The sequence below is a fragment of the Mobula hypostoma genome, chromosome 13, assembly GCF_963921235.1.
Source record: "Mobula hypostoma chromosome 13, sMobHyp1.1, whole genome shotgun sequence".
Taxonomy (NCBI): domain Eukaryota; kingdom Metazoa; phylum Chordata; class Chondrichthyes; order Myliobatiformes; family Myliobatidae; genus Mobula; species Mobula hypostoma.
This window is the reverse complement of record NC_086109.1, coordinates 41,461,993-41,484,796: the sequence shown is the minus strand read 5'-3', so window position 1 is coordinate 41,484,796 and position 22,804 is coordinate 41,461,993. Positions and strand designations below refer to the sequence as shown.

General features: G+C 41.7%; 1 protein-coding gene across 1 annotated transcript in view; it reads left to right on the top strand.

The window, feature by feature from the left end:
• Positions 1-22,804, top strand: part of LOC134355552 (protein phosphatase 1 regulatory subunit 12B-like) — a 249,629-nt gene that overhangs the window by 101,934 nt on the left and 124,891 nt on the right. The window contains exons 4-7 of the mRNA XM_063065573.1: positions 8,578-8,737; positions 10,072-10,216; positions 13,888-13,962; positions 16,980-17,059. Of these exons, the coding sequence (XP_062921643.1) occupies positions 8,578-8,737; positions 10,072-10,216; positions 13,888-13,962; positions 16,980-17,059 (460 nt within the window). The remainder of the gene's footprint in view (positions 1-8,577; positions 8,738-10,071; positions 10,217-13,887; positions 13,963-16,979; positions 17,060-22,804) is intronic.

Sequence of the window (22,804 nt, the reverse complement as noted above, 5' to 3'; positions counted from 1 at the left end):
GGTACTAATGTAGGTCTTTCATAACAGTGAGGTTTCGTAAAGTGAACGTTCGAAAAGCAGGGGACACCTGTACAACTATTTGCATATTCATTTTTCCTTATTCTGTTTCAGATACCTATAACTTTCTCATTTTTAACTTGCAAACTCTATATGGGGTATTCAGAACCATTAGCAGAATTGTTTAATATCACAGAATTCAACTGACTTTTTAAAAAACTTGTTCTATTGCTTTTATCTTATCTTGATATATCTTCAAGATGGTACATTTGGAGAAATGCATTTATTAGAAAAGTTTTAAGAAATCATAAAGATTTCTGTGATTCCCTTGTCTGCTCCTTCAGCACAGTCTACCAAAGTAGATTTTAGTTTTGTATACATAGACAGACACATGTATGCACAACTGCAATTAAAAACTAACTTGCAACAACATCACAGGCACATAGCATCATATAAGCAGCATTCAGGTGATTAAAAACAAACAAATTAAACACCTTTTACAAGAAGGATCACAATTAGAACAAAAGTCTGTTTTAGGCCAATGTTGTTAGTGTTGCTAAACTATAGTGATCATGTTTTTTTTGGCGGTTGGTTTATCTTGTAAGGCACAAGACCAGATGAACTGTCTTGACTCAAAAGATCGACGTTCATTTCTCTCCACAGATGCTGCCTGGCTGCTGAGTACTTCCAGCTGTTTGTTTTTATCTCCTTGATAGATGTTGCTTGACTATTTGTGACATCTTCTGTTTTTAATTCAGTGATTTTCTAGTTTTAAAAACAAAATTGTCCTGAAAATAAATCCTTCCACAAAGTTAATTGATAACACTCAGAATGCTGGAAATTATTTGACCCGTCTTGTACCTGTTCCATACAATGGTTGACTTCTTTCAGTAGAAGTTGTTTGTTTTTCCCCCAATTTGGAGCTCTCTTGGTATCATGAGTGAAATTGGCAATAACTGAATTGCATCAAGAATGTAACACATTAGGAATACATGGCAGAAATGAAACAGAAACAATGATAGTCTGGGCAAATATTGTTAATTTTGTTGGCTAGATTGAATATAGTTTAATCAAGAAAGTACACATTTTCAGACTGCTTATTAGAATACAACTCATTGCTAATCTGCAAGTGATTACGCTTCTTTGAATGGCTTATTGCATTTCTTGAAGACAAACTACCACTGTAGTTTCTTTTTCAGTCATAGTGCTGTTTTAACTGACCTTTGCTCTTGGCCTGAAGTTCTTGTTCCTTGATTGACAGAAGCCTGGAGGGGGATAGTGTGGTGTTAAGTAGCAGAAGACAGCAGCATGACTGCAAAAATTATGAATGTTTGAAATCTGGCATATTGTGAAGGTGAATATACTTGGGATCCTAGGACTTGTCTCTTTTTTTATATATAAATTTGTTCATAATGTCTACCCTACAAGTAATTTTTCTTTTGCTGTGAACAAAGCATCGAATCCTTGAATGAATCCTTGTCAAGGGGTGGGAGAATATGTGGTTGTAATAGTAAGTTTTTAATCTTAATGTGAAATGTCATTTTAAGAAAAATTGATGCAACTTGATCATTATGATATTGCAAATTTTTTGTTGGAAATGGAAACCTTTGAACCTTAATCACTAAAATCAAATCAAATCATTGTGTAACGGTGGCGGTCTCATTTCTGCTTTGATCATTAATTTGTATCTGCCCTTTCCCATGGCTGCAAAATTCAACTGGGTCCAAGTCTCTGTTGCCACTGAACAGTAGTTGCACAACATGGGATTGGAGAATGTGCTGTTTGTTTGGAGTTTAGATTGGAATGATTGTACAGAAATTTGAATGGTGCAGTGATGGGGTGGTGTGGGGGGTGGGGGAAGAGAAGTCTGATTATTTTGGGTTGTGTGTGACAGTGGCAATGGGATCACAGACCAGGTTGGATAGTGGGCTGAGGGAGGAGGGTTTCTGGATAATTGAGGATTGAGAAAGATCTGTGGAGCCTGTGACAATTATGTAGTTGGGAGCGAGATAAAGGATGGGACTGGTTCATGAAGTGGTCAATAATACTAGGTGAAGGGTTGTTGTACAAAGTAAATAATTGACTTATCAGGCAAGATTCCATTCCAGCATTCTGACAGTAATATTCATTTGCTCTAAGAACTAGTAGTTGACAATGCACCAATGTTCCCTTGTATAGCTCCAATGGTGGCAAATAATATCGTCCTGTGTGTGGCTGGTGCAGAAAGTCAGTCCAGCACTAGGCTGTCTCAGGACTGAAATTTTTGGTTTAAATGTTTTGGGCGAGACACAGTAACCTGCAAACAGTTATCTCCTTTATCTCTGTAATTTTTGATTGTGTAACATTTGAAAAAATGGCAAGCAGTTGAATTTTTAGGCACGTCTTATTGACAGCCTTTAATAGATCTCCATCTAAATACCTTGCATTCCAGTCTTCCTCTCCCTACTCCTTTCCACATCTCTGCCATGTGAATGTCCGTATGTCTTTCTCAGTTCCATGCTATTCTAAGAATGAAAATGATTGGGATGATAATCCTGAGGTTTCACATTTTACTGTGCATTGCTTGATGCCCAGTAAAATATTGTAGGAGGTATTGATCTCAGCCCTGGAGATCGTGTACAGACAATGATAAGATGTTATCTCACAGCATAACTGACTTCCAAGACAAGTGCTGTGAATTTCAGTTTGATATGTTGAACAAAGAAGCTTAAACTTTGATGTTGATTGACAGTATGAAGAGTTTCAACAAATGCCAGAAAATCTTCTGCGTGTTAGGTGACCATTCTCTGCGCTTATCTGTAGTTAAACACATGATGAACACTGGCATCACTGGACTATTTTAAAGAATTACTCATCACGGTTGGGCAGGACGAACCAGACTAATTTAAGACTGTTCTGTGCTTCAAAAAAAAAATCAAGCAAATTTTGTAACAGTTAATGTGTCAGATTTCATAAAATAAAGCAGTACTTTTTCTCAGATTTCAATCTGGGCTTTTAAGTTCAAAGTAGTTGATACTAATCCTATTAATTTCTCAGACTACATTGCCTCTGTAATAAGGCATTGGTTTTTAGGGCTACCCTACGTGCTAATGATTTCACATGTTTTCCACTACCTCCTAGTAACAATCCAGATTGAGAAAGAGGCATTGGACAACAGAAAAATCAGGGAATAGATGTATATTTGACATCCTATAATGTGAGGTCTGTAAGTAGAAAGATGGTATTAGCTTTAATTTGCTATTTTTCCAATTCTTGTAATCTTTTTTGTCACGGTAAAGCTGTCACTATATCACAGCTCTTGCATAAGCTAAGCTGTAAACCATACAGTACCGAAAGATGGTAAGATTGCTAAATATGGATGTGTCTAGGCCATGGTAAATTGGCTGTCATTTGTGCAAGGCCAGGATTCTTATCTGCAAGGTTGTACCAGTTTTAACATTGATTTTAACGAAAATCCTGATAAAGCATTGAAGCTAGTATCTAGAGAGGAAAGAAATTATAAGTCAGCAATATTAAACGTAAATAAATCTTGGTTCCATTCTAAGTACTTATCAGTCTCTAGAGGCAACATATGGGTGAAACAGAATCAGGGCTGAGTTGTAACAATAAAGGCTGAATTTTAAATGTTTAGGCAGCTTTCCTAAGATTCCAAAGCTTTGTTTATTTTCCACCCATATTATTCCCTTTCCTTTTATTCAGTGAGTACACGGAACTCGTCTGATAATACAGTTCCTCCACCATGGGTCGGGAAGTTGAAGGAAATATCCGAAGTAAATTTAAAACACAAAATTCCCTCCCCCCCAAAAAAGCAAGTTAAGTAGCTTACTCTGAGAACTGGTGCCCCCAAGGGTTGGGTGCTCAGCCCACTGCTGACTCATGAGTGCATGTCAGATCCAGCTCAAACCGCATCAGGTTCACTGATGATACAACATGGGTTGGCCTCATTAGCAACAATGATGAATCAGCATACAGAGAGGAGGTGGAGAGACTTATCAAATGTTGTATAACAACAACCTGAGTCTCAACGTAGACAAGACAAAAAGATGATTGTGAACCTCAGAAAGGCGCAGGGTTGACCACTTTCCCTTGCACATTGATGGCTTTGTTGTGGAGCGAGTGAAGGGCACAAAGTTCTTTGGTGTGCAGATAATGGATGATCTAACCTGGACCCACAACAGCTTCTCCCTAGTCAAGAAGGCACAGCAGGGTCTTAATTTTCTGAGGAGACTGAGGCGTGCAAGGCCCTCTGCCCCCATTCCAACACTTTTCTCCAAGAGCACCATTAAGCATGTTCTTTCTGGTTGCATCATCGTGTGGAATGGAAGCTGTAAGGCATCCGAGCACAAGATCCTACAGAGGATCACTTGGGTCTTTTTTTTCATCCCCCCCCCCCCCCACATTTGTGACTTTTATCCGGTGTGTGGTACATTGCGGGCCCAAAACGTTGTTGAGGATCTCTTTCACCCACCACCCCAGATTTTACAAGCAACATTAAAGGGTAAATATCCTTTAAATTCAGTGGAATCATTTCAACATGGAGATGCCCTAAAGACCAAATATAAATAAATCTTATTTCAAAATTTCATAATATACCTTACAACTAATGCAAAAAATGTATTAGCTGACTTGAATGCAATAGTCTCATGCAAAAAAGAATGAAGTAAATGACCAGATCATATGGTTTTGCAATAATTGAAATTTCTGGAGTACCTTTTTTGTTTTTCAGACATTGGCTTGGGATCCTTCACATAAATTGAGAGACTTGTAAAACCTTGGGTTTTAACAACAGATTTGCAGGGCAGCCCACCTGACAATGCAGATCTCGTTCAACACATTGCTCTCATGTCAGCCAAGTTCATTTACTCCAGTCTCTGACACTGTTAAATGTTAACTTTTCAATTGGTGATAGATGATCTCATGTGTTGACTTGAGTATTGTGCAAGTCAACCAAAACACAATCAATTTCCTATACTCAAGTCAACCAAAACACAATCAATTTCCTTTTTAAGTGAAGTAAGAAAATGATGCACAGTCCTCAGTCTGGCCTGCATCATTCTTAATGTGCTTAATGAGTTAAATTGTCATTCTGCAAAAGGTGACATTGCTCTGTTGATGGAATTATGGAGTTGCTGTGTTAGTGTATTACCTGCATCTTCCAGCAGAAGTTTTCGTTTTGAATAAAATGTGCAAGTCTTCCATAAACCAACCAGTCCTATTATATACTGGTGTAACTTTATATACTATAGATGAAATCCACAGTCACAGCCATGAGTACTTCAGTAAGCAGCATTGCTTTAAGATATTTAAAAAATCTATTGATACTCAAAATCCCAGACTGCAGAATCAGGTCGCAAGTGCATTACTCCTTTAAGAAAATGGAAATACAGAAGACAAATGTTGTTGGCAGAATTTCAGATGGTGATGTGGAGGAGTACCTGAGCAAGATAGATCAGCTGTTTGAGTGGTAATCTTGCATGCATCATTGGTAAGAACATGGAATTGATTGTGGACTTCAGCAGTGGGAAGTTGAGGAAACACGCCATTCCTCATCAAGGCATCAGCAGTGGAAAGTGTGAGCAGTTTCAAGTTCCTGGGTGTCAACATCTCTGAAGATTTGTCTTGGGCTCAACATGTTGATGCAGTTACAAAAAGGGCTGGACAGTGGCTGTATTTCATTAGGGAGTTTGAGGAGACTTGTTATGTGGCCAGGGATACTCAAATTTTTACAGATGTAGCATGGAGAGCATTTTAACTGGTTGCACCATCATCTAATATATGGAGACCACTGCACAAATTGGAAATAGCTGCAGAAAGTTGTAAACTCACCCAGTTCCATTATAGGTTCTAGACTCCTCAGCATTGAGGACTTCTTCAAACAGTGATGCCTTGAATAAAACAGCATCCATCATTAAAGACCTCCAACACCCATGTCATGCCCTCTTCTGATTGCTACGATCAAAGAGGAATTATAGGAACCTGAAGACACACACTCAACATTTCCGGAACCAGATCTTCCCCTCTGCCATCAGATACCTGAATGGACAATGAATCCATGAACAATACCTCACTTTTTTCCCCTCTATTTGCACTACTTATTGAAATTTGTAGTTTCTAAATTATTAAGCAATGTAGTGGCTGCTGCTAAACTCCAAATTTCATGACGCATGCTGGTGATCAAACCTGATTCTGACAGTGAGTATTACCAAATTGTTGAGCACCAGCATTTTGAATGAACTAATATTGGGTTAATATTGCAAATGCATTTAAAAATTATTAGCAGTTAAAATCTATTAAATATTTTTATCATTATCTTTAAACTATTCTAAGTCAACTGGCTTGATTCAAGATTTAAGCAGGGCGAGGCTGCCCTCTTGAGCTACGTGTGTGAATTTCAGACTCTGTTCTGGTTTGTTATAAATCTGATTAATATTAATAGTTATATTTTTAAGTTGTGTAACATTATAATTGCTGTCTTGGTTTGGAATATTTGTGAATAAATATGGAAAAAACAATAGAAACTGGAAACTTGATTTCAAAGCAGGAATTAAGCAGGTCAGGCAGCATCTATCCTATCCATTTCCCCCACATACTATTTAAAAAAACCTGATTTTCCTTCTCTGTTTTGACGTAGTCTTCTACCTCAAATATTAACAAAGTTTCTTTCATTAAGATGTTGCATTACTTGAGTGTTTCTAGTGTTTTCTGTTTTTATATTGGGCCACATACAGTAATTTCTTTTGTTAATATAAATAATATGTAACAATTTATTCTAAAACAATTATACAAGTTTTTGCTTTTTAGAATAATATTTAGTACCAGCAACCTAGAGAAGATTTTAACGGAAAATATTACTGGTTATTTAGATTTATCAATTTCTTTACCCCACTCCACCCGCCCACCAACACTATATCCCTTTGTAATGTGTTTGGGGTGTATATTTAATATACTAGGCAGTGGTAAGGTCCAAGTACAATAATGTCTGCAGAATGCAGAAGCTTTGGGAAAAATGGTATATACTTCCTAGTCAAACTGTAAGGTAGAACCATGCATACCATACATACAAAGGCATTATCCTCTCGGCCTGAAACGTCGACTGTACCTCTTCCTAGAGGTGCTGCCTGGCCTGCTGCGTTCACCTCACCAGCAACTTTGATGTGTGTTGATACAAAGGCATTATTACTTTTTATAACATCTGACTGACTTAATTATTCTATGGAAAAGCAGCAACTCCATTTCTTTCTAGACGGCCAGGGTTAAGGCTAATCATGTGGAGTGATGTCAGTGTCGCATATCAAGTGGTGTGCACTGCTTTTCAATGAACGATTAGCTCTGTGGCTCTAACCTTTATGATTAGTGCGATGGTGTTACAGCTTGGAGTGTTCTGGAGTTCGGAGTTCAATTCCAGTGCTGTTCAATAAGGAGCCTCAGTACATCCTCCCCATGGAATGTGTTGGTTTTTCTGGGTCCACCCGTTTCCTCCCACTGTCCGGAGACGTACCTGAAGGTTAATGGTCATTGTAAATTGTCCCATGATTAGCTTAGGGCTTGTTGGCAGTTGCTGAGGTGCTGTGGCTCGAAAGGCCAGAAGGGCAAACTCTGGCTGCATCACTAAGTAAATTATAAGAACAACAATAAACAAATAAATAAATAATTGGAGAAGTGGGAGAGGTGTCCTGAAAATCTGTGCACTGGTGGCTGAGGAATTCCAGGCTTCCCACTTCAATTATGAATGCTCAGTTTGTTCATTGAACTGAAACACACATTTGGGTATTAGTAAATATCATATTGTAGTTTCTGACTTTCACATCTAATTTACTGCAAAAGAAATCTAATGCAACTCCCTGCTTATTATATCATTGTAGCTATTATTTCTCACCAAGCAGTGACAATTCAATGTTCCTCTGCAGTCACTGGCCTTCTCAACGTTGTTATAAAATTGGACGGTTGAATTTCTCTGCACTGGATTTGTGATGGTCTGTTTTCCCTTTGTATTTCAAGACCAAATATCTGATAGCAAAATCCTCCTTTGATTGAAATACCTTGAACCTTTCAAGCAGTAGCCTGCAAAACTTTAAATATTATATTCCATGCATGTTAAACTGTGCATTATGATTGAGCAGCTAAAAAATGAGAATTCACATTTTATATAAAAAAAATAAGCTGGACATATTGTGTACAATTGCTCTGTGATAGCTGATTCCTATCATTATCAATTTAGTTATTTACAATTAACAATTTTCATTATATGCTAGCACGGATGATCTAAGTGCACATTCAAAAACAAATTAAGAACAGAGGCATTGTTGCTTTCTGCTGCCTTAGTTATTTGAGAGTGCCTTGATACAAGATTTTCAAAGTTAGGATAAAACTTTTTGATTGGGAAAGATACAATATTGTGTTGGGAAGCAAAGAGAGAAATAATAATTGTTGAAGAATAAATATAGTGCAAGTAGGTCATGCACCAAATATGAAGAATTATAAATTGCTGCACTTTGTATTTGGATTAGCATTTAATGGCTCTATATTTTCTCTAAAAAGTGAAGTACTTTTTACTTGATCTTCGGCATTCTTTCTCTCTAGCAATTGATGTCGAAGCAGCGAGGAAAGAAGAAGAACACAGAATGCTGCAGGATGCCAGGCAATGGTTAAACAGTGGCAAAATAGAGGATGTAAAAAATACTAAATCAGGTGGTACGGCTCTGCACGTGGCTGCTGCAAAAGGCTATTTGGAGGTTTTAAAGTAAGTATTGAGAAATAACAAATTACCTCGAATTAACATTACTAATGTTAATATTTTGTTATAATTTTCTGTTGATAAACTTTGTGCAGCTTTTCCTGTGTTTTGGCTTGGAAATGGTATCATTTTGTGCATGTTGACATGTGTCCAATGTATAAACACATCCTTTCATTAAGGTTATTGGTTTGCAATCGGAACTCCAGACCACTGCATGTCCTTTCTCCTCTATAGGTACTGGTGGTAAATTCAGTTCCTCATTACTCCACCTCTTTAGAGCAGCTGTCACTCTGCAGATGAGCGATTCACTAAACAAGTCATTGGAGAAGAGTGCAAAGATTTCATTGAGGCCTCTGATTACAGAACTAAACACTAAATTGTTTATTTTTTTTCCCAAATCAAATTTTCTACAAAATATATGGCTAGCATATTCTCCATTTAAGCATTTTCCTGCGTTTCATTGTGCTGGACATCTATAGCTGAATGAAATGTAAAATGGTCACTTTTGATGTGCAAGATCTTTGGGAGTGGTGTTGCAATTTATTTCTGTACCACTGTAAGGAAATGTAAAACCTGTTTGGATATGGATATGACTATGTTCATCAGTGTCATTATAGCCGCACTTGATGTACTTTAAAATGAAAGTGCTCAAGTTCTTGCAAATTGTGCAAGGAATAAAGTACAGGGCTGCCAGATATGGAGAGATTAAATCAATTGGATTTGTTTTCACTAGAACATAGAAAAGTGAAAGGGGATTTAGTTGAAACTCTACAAAATTGGGGATAAGATGGACTGGATCTGATGAGGTTGTTCCCAGTGCTGGGATGTTTAGAACAAGGGACATAGTCTCAGGTGTCAGGCCAACGGATTTGAGATTGACGTAAGAAATTTATTCATACACTTCCTGTCTTTAAGAAGATAGATTTTCTGGTGCAAAAGGCATTGAGGAGTACGAGCAGAGGGTGTGAATATGATATTAATGTAGAGAATCAGCCAGGATTATATTAAGGGATAAAGCAGGACTGAATAATTTGATGCTAACATGCTTAAAAGAGGTGGGTGGAGAAATATGAGAAGAGAAACAATGATTAATACTTCAAGCTGATGAACTGAAACATTGCTCCTCTCTCTGAAACATTAAGTCTTCACAGATGCAAACTGACCTGATTTAATATTTACAGCATTTCCCATTTCTGTCATTAAGATATGTTACTGCTTGTAGGTATCCCCTAGAGTTTTGCTAGGGAAAACAAAGAGATAAAATGGAGAAAAATTGGCAAAGGTAGAGGAAGGCGCAAGAATCTGCAATTGATTTTGATACTTTTTATTTATTTTTCAAGGCTCCTAATTCAGGCTGGATATGATGTAAACATCAAGGACAATGATGGCTGGACACCGCTTCATGCTGCTGCTCACTGGTGCAAAGAGGAAGCCTGTCGAATCCTCATTGAGAATTTTTCAGATATGGATGCTGTTAACAAAGTGGTCAGTTGCATCTAATAAGCTGTTTTGTTTGTAATCATTTATAAAATTTAATTTGTGGTATCTCAGAAGATGTTCATTAATATTTATTTGGACATGGATGAAGAATGATGTAATTTATTTCATGTCAGATACTGAACTCTTAAACCAGCTAAAGAGAAACAATTTTTAAATGTATCCAATCAGACATTTTGGAGATGGGCTCCTTTTCTGTGCCACAACAGATTGAATCTGGGTGGTCTAGTTACTGAATGATATCCTTTGCTACTCAGGGAACTTTTATAGGGCATACTTAAACAAAAAGGAGGTCACAGTCATTTTAGCTGGAGAAAAAAAGTTGTGTTGCTTCAACTTTATTAGAATGCCGTAATAGTAGGCCAGAATGTGTTAGGAGCTGCTAGCATCTGCTTCAAGCTGTTATAGTCATAGTCATACTTTATTGATCCCGGGAGAAGTTGGTTTTCATTACAGTTGCACCATAAATAATTAAATAGTAATAAACAATAAATAATTAAATAGCAATATATAAATTATGCCAGGAAATAAGTCCAGGACCAGCCTAATGGCTCAGCGTGTCTGACCCTCCAAGGGAGGAGTTGTAAAGTTTGATGGCCACAGGCAGGAATGACTTCCTATGACGCTCTGTGTTGCATCTCGGTGGAATGAATCTCTGGCTGAATGTACTCCTGTGCCCAACCAGTACATTATGTAGTGGATGGGAGACATTGTCCAAGATGGCATGCAACTTGGACAGCATCCTCTTTTCAGACACCACCGTCAGAGAGTCCAGTTCCATCCCCACAACATCACTGGCCTTACGAATGAGTTTATTGATTCTGTTGGTGTTTGCCACCCTCAGCCTGCTGCCCCAGCACACAACAGCAAACATGATTGCACTGGCCACCACAGACTCGCAGAACATCCTCAGCATCGTCTGACAGATGTTAAAGGACCTTAGTCTCCTCAGGAAATAGAGACAGCTCTGACCCTTCTTGTAGACAGCCTCAGTGTTCTTTGGCCAGTCCAGTTTATTGTCAATTCACATCCCCAGGTATTTGTAATCCTCCACCATGTCCACACTGACCCCCTGGATGGAAACAGGGGTCACCAGTGCCTTAGCTCTCCTCAGGTCTACCACCAGCTTCTTGGTCTTTTTCACATTAAGCTGCAGATAATTCTGCTCACACCATGTGACAAAGTTTCCTATCGTAGCCCTGTACTCAGCCTCATCTCCCTTATCATTTACTCTGCATTACACATTTGGAGAATCCATGCAGAGTTAGCTGCACAGACTTTAACTGGTGGTAGGCCCCACTTGTGATGATGCACAAAATCCAGAGAAGGAGCTCAAACTTTCCCAGCTTCCCAGCACTCCACTTGATCTATCTGCTGGCTGAGCCTGTGGCAAGTGTAGTAGCCAAGCTACAGTAGCATAGCTTGACAGTATTACAGCTCAGGGCATCAGAGATTAGAGTGCAATTCCGGCATCCTCTGTAAGAAGGCTTGTACGTTCTTACTGTGTGCGCATGTGTTTCCTCTGGGTGCTCCGGTATTCTCCTACAGTCCAAAGATATACTGCTTAGTAGGTTAATTGGTCAGTGAAAATGGTCCTAGGGGATAAATTGATGGGTTATTGGACAATGCAGCTCGGTGGGCAGGAAGGGCCTGTTGTGTGCTATATCTGTAGAATAAAAAAAATCTGTGTCATTTGAATAGACTGAAATGCCTCTGAGGGAAAAGGCTAACTTTAAACTTTAATCACGTTTAATAGCCTCTTCTCGTGCTTCCAGCTGGGTAAAGGTATCAGTTGTAATCATTGTTTTAATGACAAACTCTGCCGTCTTCTCCATCTCATCCCTGATGAAGATGGCAGAGTTTGTCATCAAAATGTCGGTTATAATCGATACCTGTACCTGGCTGGAAGAATTTATTCATCTTGTACACTGTGAAAGCATTAGATATGCGGGATTGACATAGATCATGATATCATTTACAGCCATGTGTGAGGACCCTGAGACTAGAGAGCAGATAGTTTTAGTTTAAGAGGGGCAATTATAGGTTAGGGAGCCTCAGAGCCTGACATTAGTGGTAAGGAAATTATTGGAGAAGATTCTTAGGGACAGAATAACTTGCATTTGGGAAAAACATGGACTTGTTATAGCATAGTAAGCATGGGTGTGTGTGTGTGTTGGGGGGTGAGATGGGAGGTGAAGAAATCCTCATTTCAAATGTGAATATTTGGGGGGGGGTGATAAAGATGATTGGGGCTATAACAGTGAATGTTGCCTACGTTATCTTTAGTAAAGAATTTGATAAGGTCCATCATAATGGGCAGAAGATGACTTGGAATTCCTATTGAGTTGCTAAACTGGATACAAACTTGGAGGGTAGTGGAGGGGTATTTTCCTGTCTAGGATTCTCTGGCTAGTGGTGTTCCACAAGGATCAACGTTAGGACCTTTGTAACGTATGAATGATTTGAATAAAAATGCCGTGGTGTGATTAAGTTTGCAGGCAATGTGAAAATTGGTGGAGTTGTGTGAGTAAGGTTGTCAAAGATTCAGCAAGTAGGTCAGTTGGAAATTTGTGCAGAGAAATAGCAGATGGGATTTAAATTGGGTAAGGTGCATTTTGAGAAGAAAGTAAATCTTGTGATCATTGGGTACAAGTCCATTACGCCTTGAAAGTGGTAATGCTTTCAAGGAGTTGTTAGGGTACTAGCGGTGTATAGTATGCTTGTTTTTATCAGTCAGAGTCCTGTGTGTAAGAGTAGGGAAGTTATGTTGTAGCTGTACAATTTTAAAAGAACATTTGGCTAGGCTACATTTGGAATATTGTGTGCAGTTTTGGTCATCTTACTAGAGGGCGGCTGCAGGAGAGGTTCACCAGGATGTCACCTGGAATTCTGAATCGGCTATAAGGAGAGTTAGGATAAACTGGATTTGTTTTCTGTGGAGTGTCAGGCTGAAAGGTGACCTGATAGAAGTACAGTTAGAGAATTATGTGAGGCATGGGAAGGGAAGATAGTGAGTGCCTTTTCCCATGGTGGAAATGAAATGTATTAAAAGGCATGGGTTTAAGGTGAGAGGGAAAAAATTTTGAGGGGATTTGTGAGTTAGGTACCTATAATGTAAACTGAGGAGCGTGTTCTTGTACTGTACTGTTATATGTAATTGATTTTAAAGGCTCCCGAAAGACAGCTTTGACAGGAACAAAAACCTTGCAGGACTTGACTGCCAGTTTTATTATCTGTTTCAGGCCTATTCAAATTAGTCCGTCTCACTACATGGCATTGCTGCTCTGTATGGCTTCTGCGTTTAGGATTGGGACCTTTAAGCTGGTCTACATTAGAGTTGGGGTCTTTTTTTAATACATGCAGACTTCTCATAATTGGCAGAAAGCTTTATTCCACTGAAATGTAGTTTTTATTGAAACCAATAACTGTACCAGAAATGCTGAGAATGTACCTGACACAAGGGTAGTCTTGAGCATCAGGTGCTGCCTTATCCAGCTGCTATCCTTTTCAATAAGGAAATGTTTCTTTTTCAGCATCTTTTTTTCCCTCTGTAATGGCACCCTCACCTTTGAGAACTACTTGAGAACTGCAGACGTATTTCTGGTTCTAACTCTTTAATTTTTTTGACTCATTTGAGGTTATTTGCATCCTATTTGCAGGGACAGACTCCTTTCGACTTGGCCGATGAGAGCATCCTTGAGCATTTAGAGGAGCTGCAGAAAAAGCAGAATATTGTAAGTAGTGTATTTGTATTTTTCTTCCTTGATTAATTTCTTTGGAATGATAACATTTTAATTATATTGCTTAAATGACTGATGTGTTGAACTGCATATAAATAGCCTATTGTCCAGTGCTTTTAATTCCTTGATTTTTTTTACTGCTTTAGGAAATGGCACAATTTGTTAATCTTTTTTATTAAATTAGATGTATCAACTTTCATTCACTAAAGACAGCTAAGTTGAAACTACAGCACACACAGTTAGCCAATAAGATTTTAAAGTTCATGTTCCTGCTCAAGTACCTTTAAGTCCATATTTAAACTATATACCCGATAAGCAATGTTTAAATAATGTATCCTCCTGGATGATAAAATCAGTTTCCTTTAGAGTAGAGTTAACACCTCCCTTTATCACTGTTTCATACAAGTGGTGGGGGGAGGTTCAGGCACTTTGTATAGCGATATAGCGCAGTGTCGGCCTTTCTGGCCCTTCTGGCCCTTCAAGCCACACCACCCCAGCAACCCTCAACAACCCCGATTAACCCAGACCTAATCACAGGACAATTTAAAATGGCCACTTAACCTACCCGCTATGTCTTCGGACTGTGGGTGGAAATTGGAGCACCCAGGGAAAACCCACATATTCAACGGGGAAGACAAACAGATTTCTTACAGATCATGTCGGAGTTGAACTCTGTACTCCAAAGCTCTGAGCTGTAATAGTGTTGTGCTAACTGCTACACTACCTTTCATCTCTTCTTATCCCTTCTAAATCAAGGTATGTAGATTTCATTTTACAGAAGAGCCTCCTCTACTTTACAGAATCACTGTCCAGTTACTTGCACATTAGAACTACTTAATGTTTAGAGACTTTTGAACAATATTGCTTGAGAGAATTACAAAGTTGCATAATTTCCATATTAGCAACTCCTGTATCCCTCTCATTTTTATCATTGTTAAATAATGTAAACAAGGTCCTGACAGCTACAACAGGATTTTGATTATGTAGTGTCTTACCACAGTTGCAGCACATCATAAATCATTTTCAGAAACCACTGGCAGGTACTTGTTAAACAGGGAAGGGTGTGGTACTGCTTATGCTGCAGGGCTTTCTTGTGAAACATCTCACACGTTTTGGTCAACAGATTCAGCAAAGTCAATTATACCATGGCTGAAACTAATTCACCTCTCTCCTTCATTATTTCATTCATTTTATCTAGTTTCTGACATTTAGTGTCTATATTGCTCCATAAGTTGATGCCAAATTTTAAATGTTATCTGTGATGCACCATGTGCGTCTTCTGAAATTCAGTAGCCATGACACAAGCCAGTGCATCCTACAGACACTAGTCAATAGTCCTTTGTGGAATTTTGAAAGATATGCAACATTTTAAAGAAAGAAACAAACAAAATATACTTTCCTGGCATTGCTGGCAATGAGTTTTAATAGCATGTGTGTGTGGGTATGGCGATTGGATTTAGGAGCAGGAAACTAAGCAGTTGTGAAATATTAGTTACTGGGATGTTTTTCTTGTTATTCAGTTTAAAAACTGAAAATTCAAGCCATTATTGTGTAATATACATTTGAACCAAAAACAAGCACTTTTCCCTCTGCACGACTGTCGTTATAGTCTTCATTTGGATTGCAGAATAAATTTTTTGCTTTATGAACTATATGCAAAGTGGACCCAATCAAATCCTGTCTGACAAGTAGAATTTTCAACAATTTAACCAGAGGCAATATAATTATACCCGTAATATTATTTCAGCTGCACAGTCAGCAAGTTCCTCAGTGCTTTTCTCACATCTTTCACTCACAGCTCTTCACAATGGAAGTTCACTTTCCATATGTTTCAGCAAGAAGCTGCTGAATTTATACATCAATTTCCTTTGAGTAATTTGATTTTCAGACACGCTTGAGGAAATCCAGTGCTTTTGATTTTGAATGCTGTTAAGGGTTCTATTGGCCCACTTGAACTTATAAGTCTTTATTTCCATAGAGTTCAATCATCAACGCATGGGAGGAGTTCCTAAGGGTAGTATCCCAGGCCCAAACATCTTCAGCTGCTTAAATTATCAAACTTCCTTTATATGGCCAGAAGTGGACTCCTATGTGCAATAAGACTTTGATACATTTGGACATGTCTGCACAAAAATTGCTTGTACAATTGCCATCTTGAACAAGAGAAAGCACCATTATCTATCCTGGATGTTTAATGGCATTACCATCACTAAATTGCTCCTGGTGACTACCATTGGTCAGAAATTCAACTGGATTAGCCAGATAGCACCATGGCTACAAAAACAAGCCAGACTTTCTTTCTGACACTCCTAAGCCTTTCCTTCAAATACAAGGGATAGTATAATGATGTACTCACTACTTGCCTCGATGAGTTCATCCCCAGAAATGTTCAAGGTCAACACTCCCCAGGGCAATTGAGCTTGCTCTATTAACCATAGCATGTATTCTCTCCACCGTCAGTGTGCAGTGAGTAACATGTACAAAATGTGTTGCAGTTATTCACGTAGGGTATTTTGTCTTCCAAACCTCATCTCTATCACTGAAAAGGGTAAGGGTTTCAGGCCATTGGCATGCTATGATCTTGTTCTCCTCCAAGTAGCAGACAATCTTGACTTGGAAATGTTTAGCTATTCCTTCACCATCATTGGGTCTAAATCCCAGCTACTAATCTAACAGCTGTATGTGATCTACATGTGCTAGAAGGCAGCTCATCACTAGCTTTTCAAGAATGATTGCAGTTGGTCAATAAATACTGACCTCACCAGCAGTGCCCCGATCCAAAAATATTAATATTTTATTTAAAAATATCCAGTTCACGGGAGTTGGTTGTGCACAATTTAATTTTTCTGTTTGCCTCAAGATAAAATTGAATATCTCCTTAGCATTGTTCACTGACAATCTTGGAAATGTGATAAGCACTTAACTAATTTTCAGTGCTTGTTTAGAATTTAAAATTGATTTGATTTGTGGTCCATAATGTAGCTTCAAACTGCAATTTTTTTTTAAAATAGCTTCGTGCTGAGAAACGAGCTGTGAGATCAACACTTATTGAATCAACAGTAAATTGCAAACTGCAGCCCAAGCATTTGAGGTGCGTACTTGAAACAATGATAATTGCTCCATTTTCTGTGAGCAGCTATGTTTGCCTTTTGAGATACTGGAAATCTGCATCAATTTAACGCTGAAGTTCCGTTATATCTATAAATTTAGGAAGAATTCTTTTACGTTTTGTAAATCCTACTTCCCTAGGGGTGGAATTTTTTAGGAGGCAAATATTAATCAAAATGTTGCTTGGAATTGTACCAGGCTTTTCAAAATTTTAATGACAAATTTGATATTAGTCTGACAGTTTGCTTTTACTGGGTGGAATAAACCCAAGAATCATGAGGAGATGTTTAATTCTTCAGATCTGAGAGTGCATGGTGATGAGACTCCCAGACCATGGTCACATGAGGTATCAAGTGCTCTCCTTGTGTAATTGCTAGCATTCCTTTTTGTTTGTAGGTTTTGGATCTCTTCCTTCTGGGCCCCTTGGACATCCTCAACCCAGTTCTCAAGTCTTTTATTTCACCTTTCTATAATTGCGTAGCTCCCTCCTTCATATCTGCATTCAACATCTAATTGGCCTGTTTCCATGCTTTGTGATTTTGATCCAAACACTTTGTTTAGTTTCCAACAATTGACTTGCTCAAGTGATGATTATTTGATAGTTGTGACTGGCCAGAGGTGTTCAAATGAGTCCCAAGTCTGTAAAATGGTTCGGGCCTCTCAATTTTCCTTGCCACACTTCTGACCATGATTATATTCCATAGATTGAGGTTGCCGATGTGCTGACTTTGATTTCATGTTTGAAATTGAAACTGATCAAATAGACAATAATTGGGCATCTTTCGTTCTTGTTATTCTGAATGTTCCCATGCCATTTAATATAAAAAGGTTGAAGAGTTTGTCTCAATGAAGTTGTGTCCAATTGAATACATAGTGTCTCATAAAGCTCAGTTATGTTCCATTGTAATTTGATATTTAGCTGTGTGACAGATTTTTTTATTCTGGAAATCCTTGTAGGAAAGTCACCAGAAACCTACAATTTAAGTGATAGTAATTGCTCTCTGGTGGTCAGTCGCAGCAGGAATTAGATATCAAAGAAGTTCTGCACAGTTTTTAGATCTGTGAGGTTTATCTATGTATGGGTGAGACTGATGAGAAAGCTGACAAAGCAGTGGCATAGCGATGCAGCTTATGCATCTCTTGACACAATCAACCATAGGACATATTCTTGAAAACAGTGTTTTCTTGAAATCTATCGGAGAAATTTTAACACCTTTGCAAAATTCACTGAGTTCTTTTATAGCCCTTCTGCTTGTACTACCAGAATCAGGTTTATTATCATCGGCATGTGACGTGAAATTTGTTAACTTAGCAGCAGCAGTTCAGTGCAATATATAATATAGAAGGGAAATAAATAAATAAATTGCACTATACGTATATTGAATAGATTAAAAATCGTGCAAAAAACAGAAATATTGAAAAAGTGAGGTGTTCAAGGATTCAATGTCCATGTAGGAATTGGATGGCAGAGGGGAAGGAGCTGTTCCTGAATCGGAGAGTGTGTGCTTTCTATTATGCAAAATACCCTACTTGTTTCTGCAAGGTTTGGCTCAGTTAAAATTGAATACAATTTCCAGATCAAAAGCTTTCTTCAGTGAAGCAACCTGCAAGTAGGTGCTTGATTTCTTAGAAGTGCTTATAAATTGAAGGTGTAGTATTAATATGGTGACTTTGCTGTGGTTAATTGTGGGTCTGCAGCGGTGTGCTACATGCAGCGCTAAAATAACCGCACGTAGTCGGTGAGTTAGAGTTGCGATAAAAGAGATTTATTCAAACTTCGCGGCTTGCTTTAAAGCCTTCCCGTTCCTGCCCACCCTGGGCGGGACTGCTGTGGGGAATGCATAATTGCAGACCCTTTCCGCGCGTGGGATTTTCCCCCTGCTGGTGAAGATGGCCTGGCGCCCTTTTTGGGGCCGGCCTCTCTGCAGGTGCACACTGTGTGTGCTAGAAAATGGGTTGCCACATAACCCCCCCCCCCCCCAGAACCGGCGGTACATCCCCCAATGTCCACATGTCCACAGTCTGGATCGGCCTCTGTTTGGGAGGTCTGTCCCTGTGCCGCGGTGCCTGAGCCCGGACCGGCTGCGCCAAGTCCACATGGGCCTGTTTGAGTCGGTCCACCGTGAAAACCTCCTCTCTCCCCCTATTGTCCAGCACGAATGTAGACCTGTTGTTCCTGATCACCTTAAGCGGCCCCTCGTAGGGCCGCTATAGCGGTGCCTGGTGTCCACCTGGTCGTACAAAAAGAAACTTACAGTTCTGCAGGTCTTTGGGTACGCAGGTCCGGCTCTGTCCGTGCTGTGAAGTGGGTATGGGGGCCAGGTTACCGAGCCTCTCACGTAGTCTGTCCAGGACTGCTGTGGGTTCTTCCTCTTGCCCCCTTGGGGCTGGTATGAACTCTCCTGGGACTACCAGGGGTGCGCCGTACACCAACTCGGCCGACAAGGTGTGCAGATCCTCCTTGGGCACCGTGCGGATTCTGAGTGGGACCCAGGGAAGTTCATCCACCCAGTTAGGCCCCTCCAGGTAGGCCATGAGAGCGGATTTCAGGTGACGGTAGAAGCGCTCTACTAGTCCGTTTGACTGTGGGTGGTAGGCAGTTGTGTGATGTAGCTGTGACCCTAAAAGGTTGGCCATAGCTGACCACAGGCTGGAGGTGAACTGGGCGCCTCTGTCGGAGGTAATGTGGGCTGGTATCCCGAAGCGGGCTATCCAGATTGCGATCAGTGCTCGGGCGCAGGATTCGGAGGTGGTGTCGGTGAGCGGGACTGCCTCTGGCCATCTGGTGAACCGGTCTATCATAGTTAGGAGGTACCGCGCTCCTCGCGACACTGGCAGGGGCCCCACGATATCCACATGGATGTGGTCGAACCTCCGGCGGGTGGGTTCGAACCGCTGCGGCGGAGCCTTGGTGTGCCGCTGCACCTTGGCCATTTGGCACTGCATACACGTTTTGGCCCATTCACTGACCTGCTTACGAAGGCCATGCCACATGAACCTGTTGGAGACCAGCCGGATGGTTGTCCTGATGGAGGGGTGCGCTAAGTTGTGAATGGACTCGAAAACCCGCCGGCGCCAGGCTGCTGGGACGATGGGGCGGGGTTGGCCGGTAGCTACGTCACACAGTAGGGTCCTCTCACCTGGGCCTACGGGGAGGTCTTGGAGCTGCAAACCGGAGACCGCAGTCCTGTAACTAGGGACCTCCTCGTCTGCCTACTGTGCCTCTGCCAGCGTTGCATAGTCCACCCCCTGGGACAGGGCCTGTATGGTCGGTCTGGAATGTTGTCCTTTCTCGAGACATGCCAGATGTCCGTCGTGTACTCAGAGATGTAGGACAGATGACGCTGCTGGCGGGACGACCAGGGGTCGGACTCCTTCGTGAACGCAAAGGTAAGCGGTTTGTGGTTAGTGAACACAGTGAAGGGCCTACCTTCTAAGAAATACCTGAAATGCTGGATTGCCAGGTATAGTGCCAATAGCTCCCGGTCAAAAGCACTGTATTTGAGTTTGGGTGGTCGTAGGAGTTTGCTGAATAACGTCAGGGGTTGCCAGCGACCCTCGATGAGTTGTTACAGCACTCCACCGACTGCTGTGTTGGATGTATCCACCGTGAGGGCAGTAGTCTGTTCTGGGGTGCACTAGCATCGTGGCGTTTGCCAAGGCTGCTTTGGTTTTAACGAAAGCGGCTGCGGCCTCTTCGTCCCAGGTAATGTCCTTGCCCTTACTGGACATCAGGGTGAACAGGGGGCACATGATTCGGGCTGCTGAGGGGAGGAAACGGTGGTAGAAATTCACCATACCCACGAATTCCTGCAGGCCTTTGATTGTGTTGGGTCAGGGGAAGTTGCGGACCGCGTCTACCTTGGGCAGCGGGGTTGCCCCGTCTTTAGTAATCCTGTGGCCCAGGAAGTCAATGGTGTCGAGTCCGAACTGGCATTTGGCCGGGTTGATTGCAAGGCCGAATTCACTCAGGCGGGAGTAGAACTGGCGTAGGTGGGACAGATGCACCTGACAACTACTGCTGGCTACGAGGATGTCGTCCAAATAGATGAATGCAAAGTCCAGGTCGCGTCCCACTGTGTCCATTAGCCGCTGGAACATCTGTGCGGCATTCTTTAGACCGAATAGCATTCGGAGGAATTCGAAAAGGCCGAACTGGGTGATGAGTGCTGTTTTGGGGATGTCGTCCGGATGTACCGGGATTTGATGGTATCCCCGGACGAGGTCTACCTTGGAAAAGATCCTTGCGCCGTGCAGGTTTGCTGCAAAGTCTTGAATGTGCGGCACAGGGTAGCGGTCTGGCGTTGTTGCCTCGTTCAGTCTGCGGTAGTCACCGCATGGTCTCCAGCCCCCCGTTGCCTTGGGCACCAGGTGCAGCGGGGAGGCCCATGGGCTGTCGGACTGTCGTGTGATCCCAATTCCTCCATTGTCTTGAACTCCTCCTTTGCCAGTCGGAGCTTGTCCGGGGGAAGCCTTTGAGCACGGGTGTGGAGGGGTGGTCCCTGGGTCGGGATGTGGTGCTGTACTCCATGTCTGGCCATGGCTTGCCGTGAACTGCGGTGTCAGTACTGATGGGAAATCCGCCAGGACCCTGGTGAATTCGTTGTCGGATGGCGTGATGGAGTCCAGGTGTGGGGCTGGCAACTTTGCTTCACCCAGGGAGAATGTTTGAAAAGTCTTGGCATAGACTAATCGCTTCCCTTGCAGGTCGACCAGCAGGCTGTGGGCTCGTAGAAAATCCACCCCCAGGAGTGGTTGGGCCACGGCGGCCAGTGTGAAGTCCCACGTGAACCAGCTGGAGCAGAGCTGTAGCCGCACCATGTGGGTGCTGTAGGTTCGTATTGTGCTGCCATTTGCGGCCCTCAGGGTGGGTCCGGGTTCTCTGTTGCGGGTGTCGTAACTCGTTGGAGGTAAGACGCTGATCTCCGCTCCGGTGTCGACCAAAAAAACGGCGTCCCAACTGCTTGTCCCAGATGTACAGGAGGCTGTCCTGATGGCCAGCCGCCGTAGCCATCAGCGGCGGCTGGCCCTGGCGTTTCCCGGGAATTTGCAGGGTGGTCTACAGTGGCGGGCCTCTGTGCCCCACCGCTGGTGGTAGAAGCACCATTGTTCGTTGGGCTCCTCACTCCCGTCACTGGGTTTTGTAGGCTCTGCTGCCGGGCCTGGTCTGGTCTGCCGTTGGGTACGCAGCTTGTTGATCTGTGCGACAGACGCCCCTCTCTCCTTCCTGGTATTCCACAGCACATCTGCCCGGGCCGCCACCTCCCAGGGGTTGCTGAAATCTGCGTCAGACAGCAACAGGCATATGTCCTCGGGCAGTTGCTCTAGGAACGCCTGCTCAAACATGAGGCAGGGTTTGTGTCCTTCAGCTAGGGCCAGCATTTGGTTTATTAATGCCGAAGGCGGCCTGTCTCCCAAACCATCCAGGTGCATTAAGTGGCGTGCTCGTTTGCGCCATGGGAGTCCGAAAGTCCTTATGAGCAGGACTTTGAATGCTGTGTATTTGCCGTCCTCCGGGGCGACTGTATAAACTCCTCAACTTGTACAGCTGTCTCCTGGTTGAGGGAGCTCAGCACGTAGTAGTAACGAGTGGACTCTGAAGTTATCTGCCGAATGTGGAATTGTGCTTCTGCTTGTTCGAACCATAATTGGGGTTGCAGCATCCAAAAGCTTGGCAGTTTTAACGAAATTGCGTGAACAGATGCGGCGTCGGTCATCTCTGGTCCAA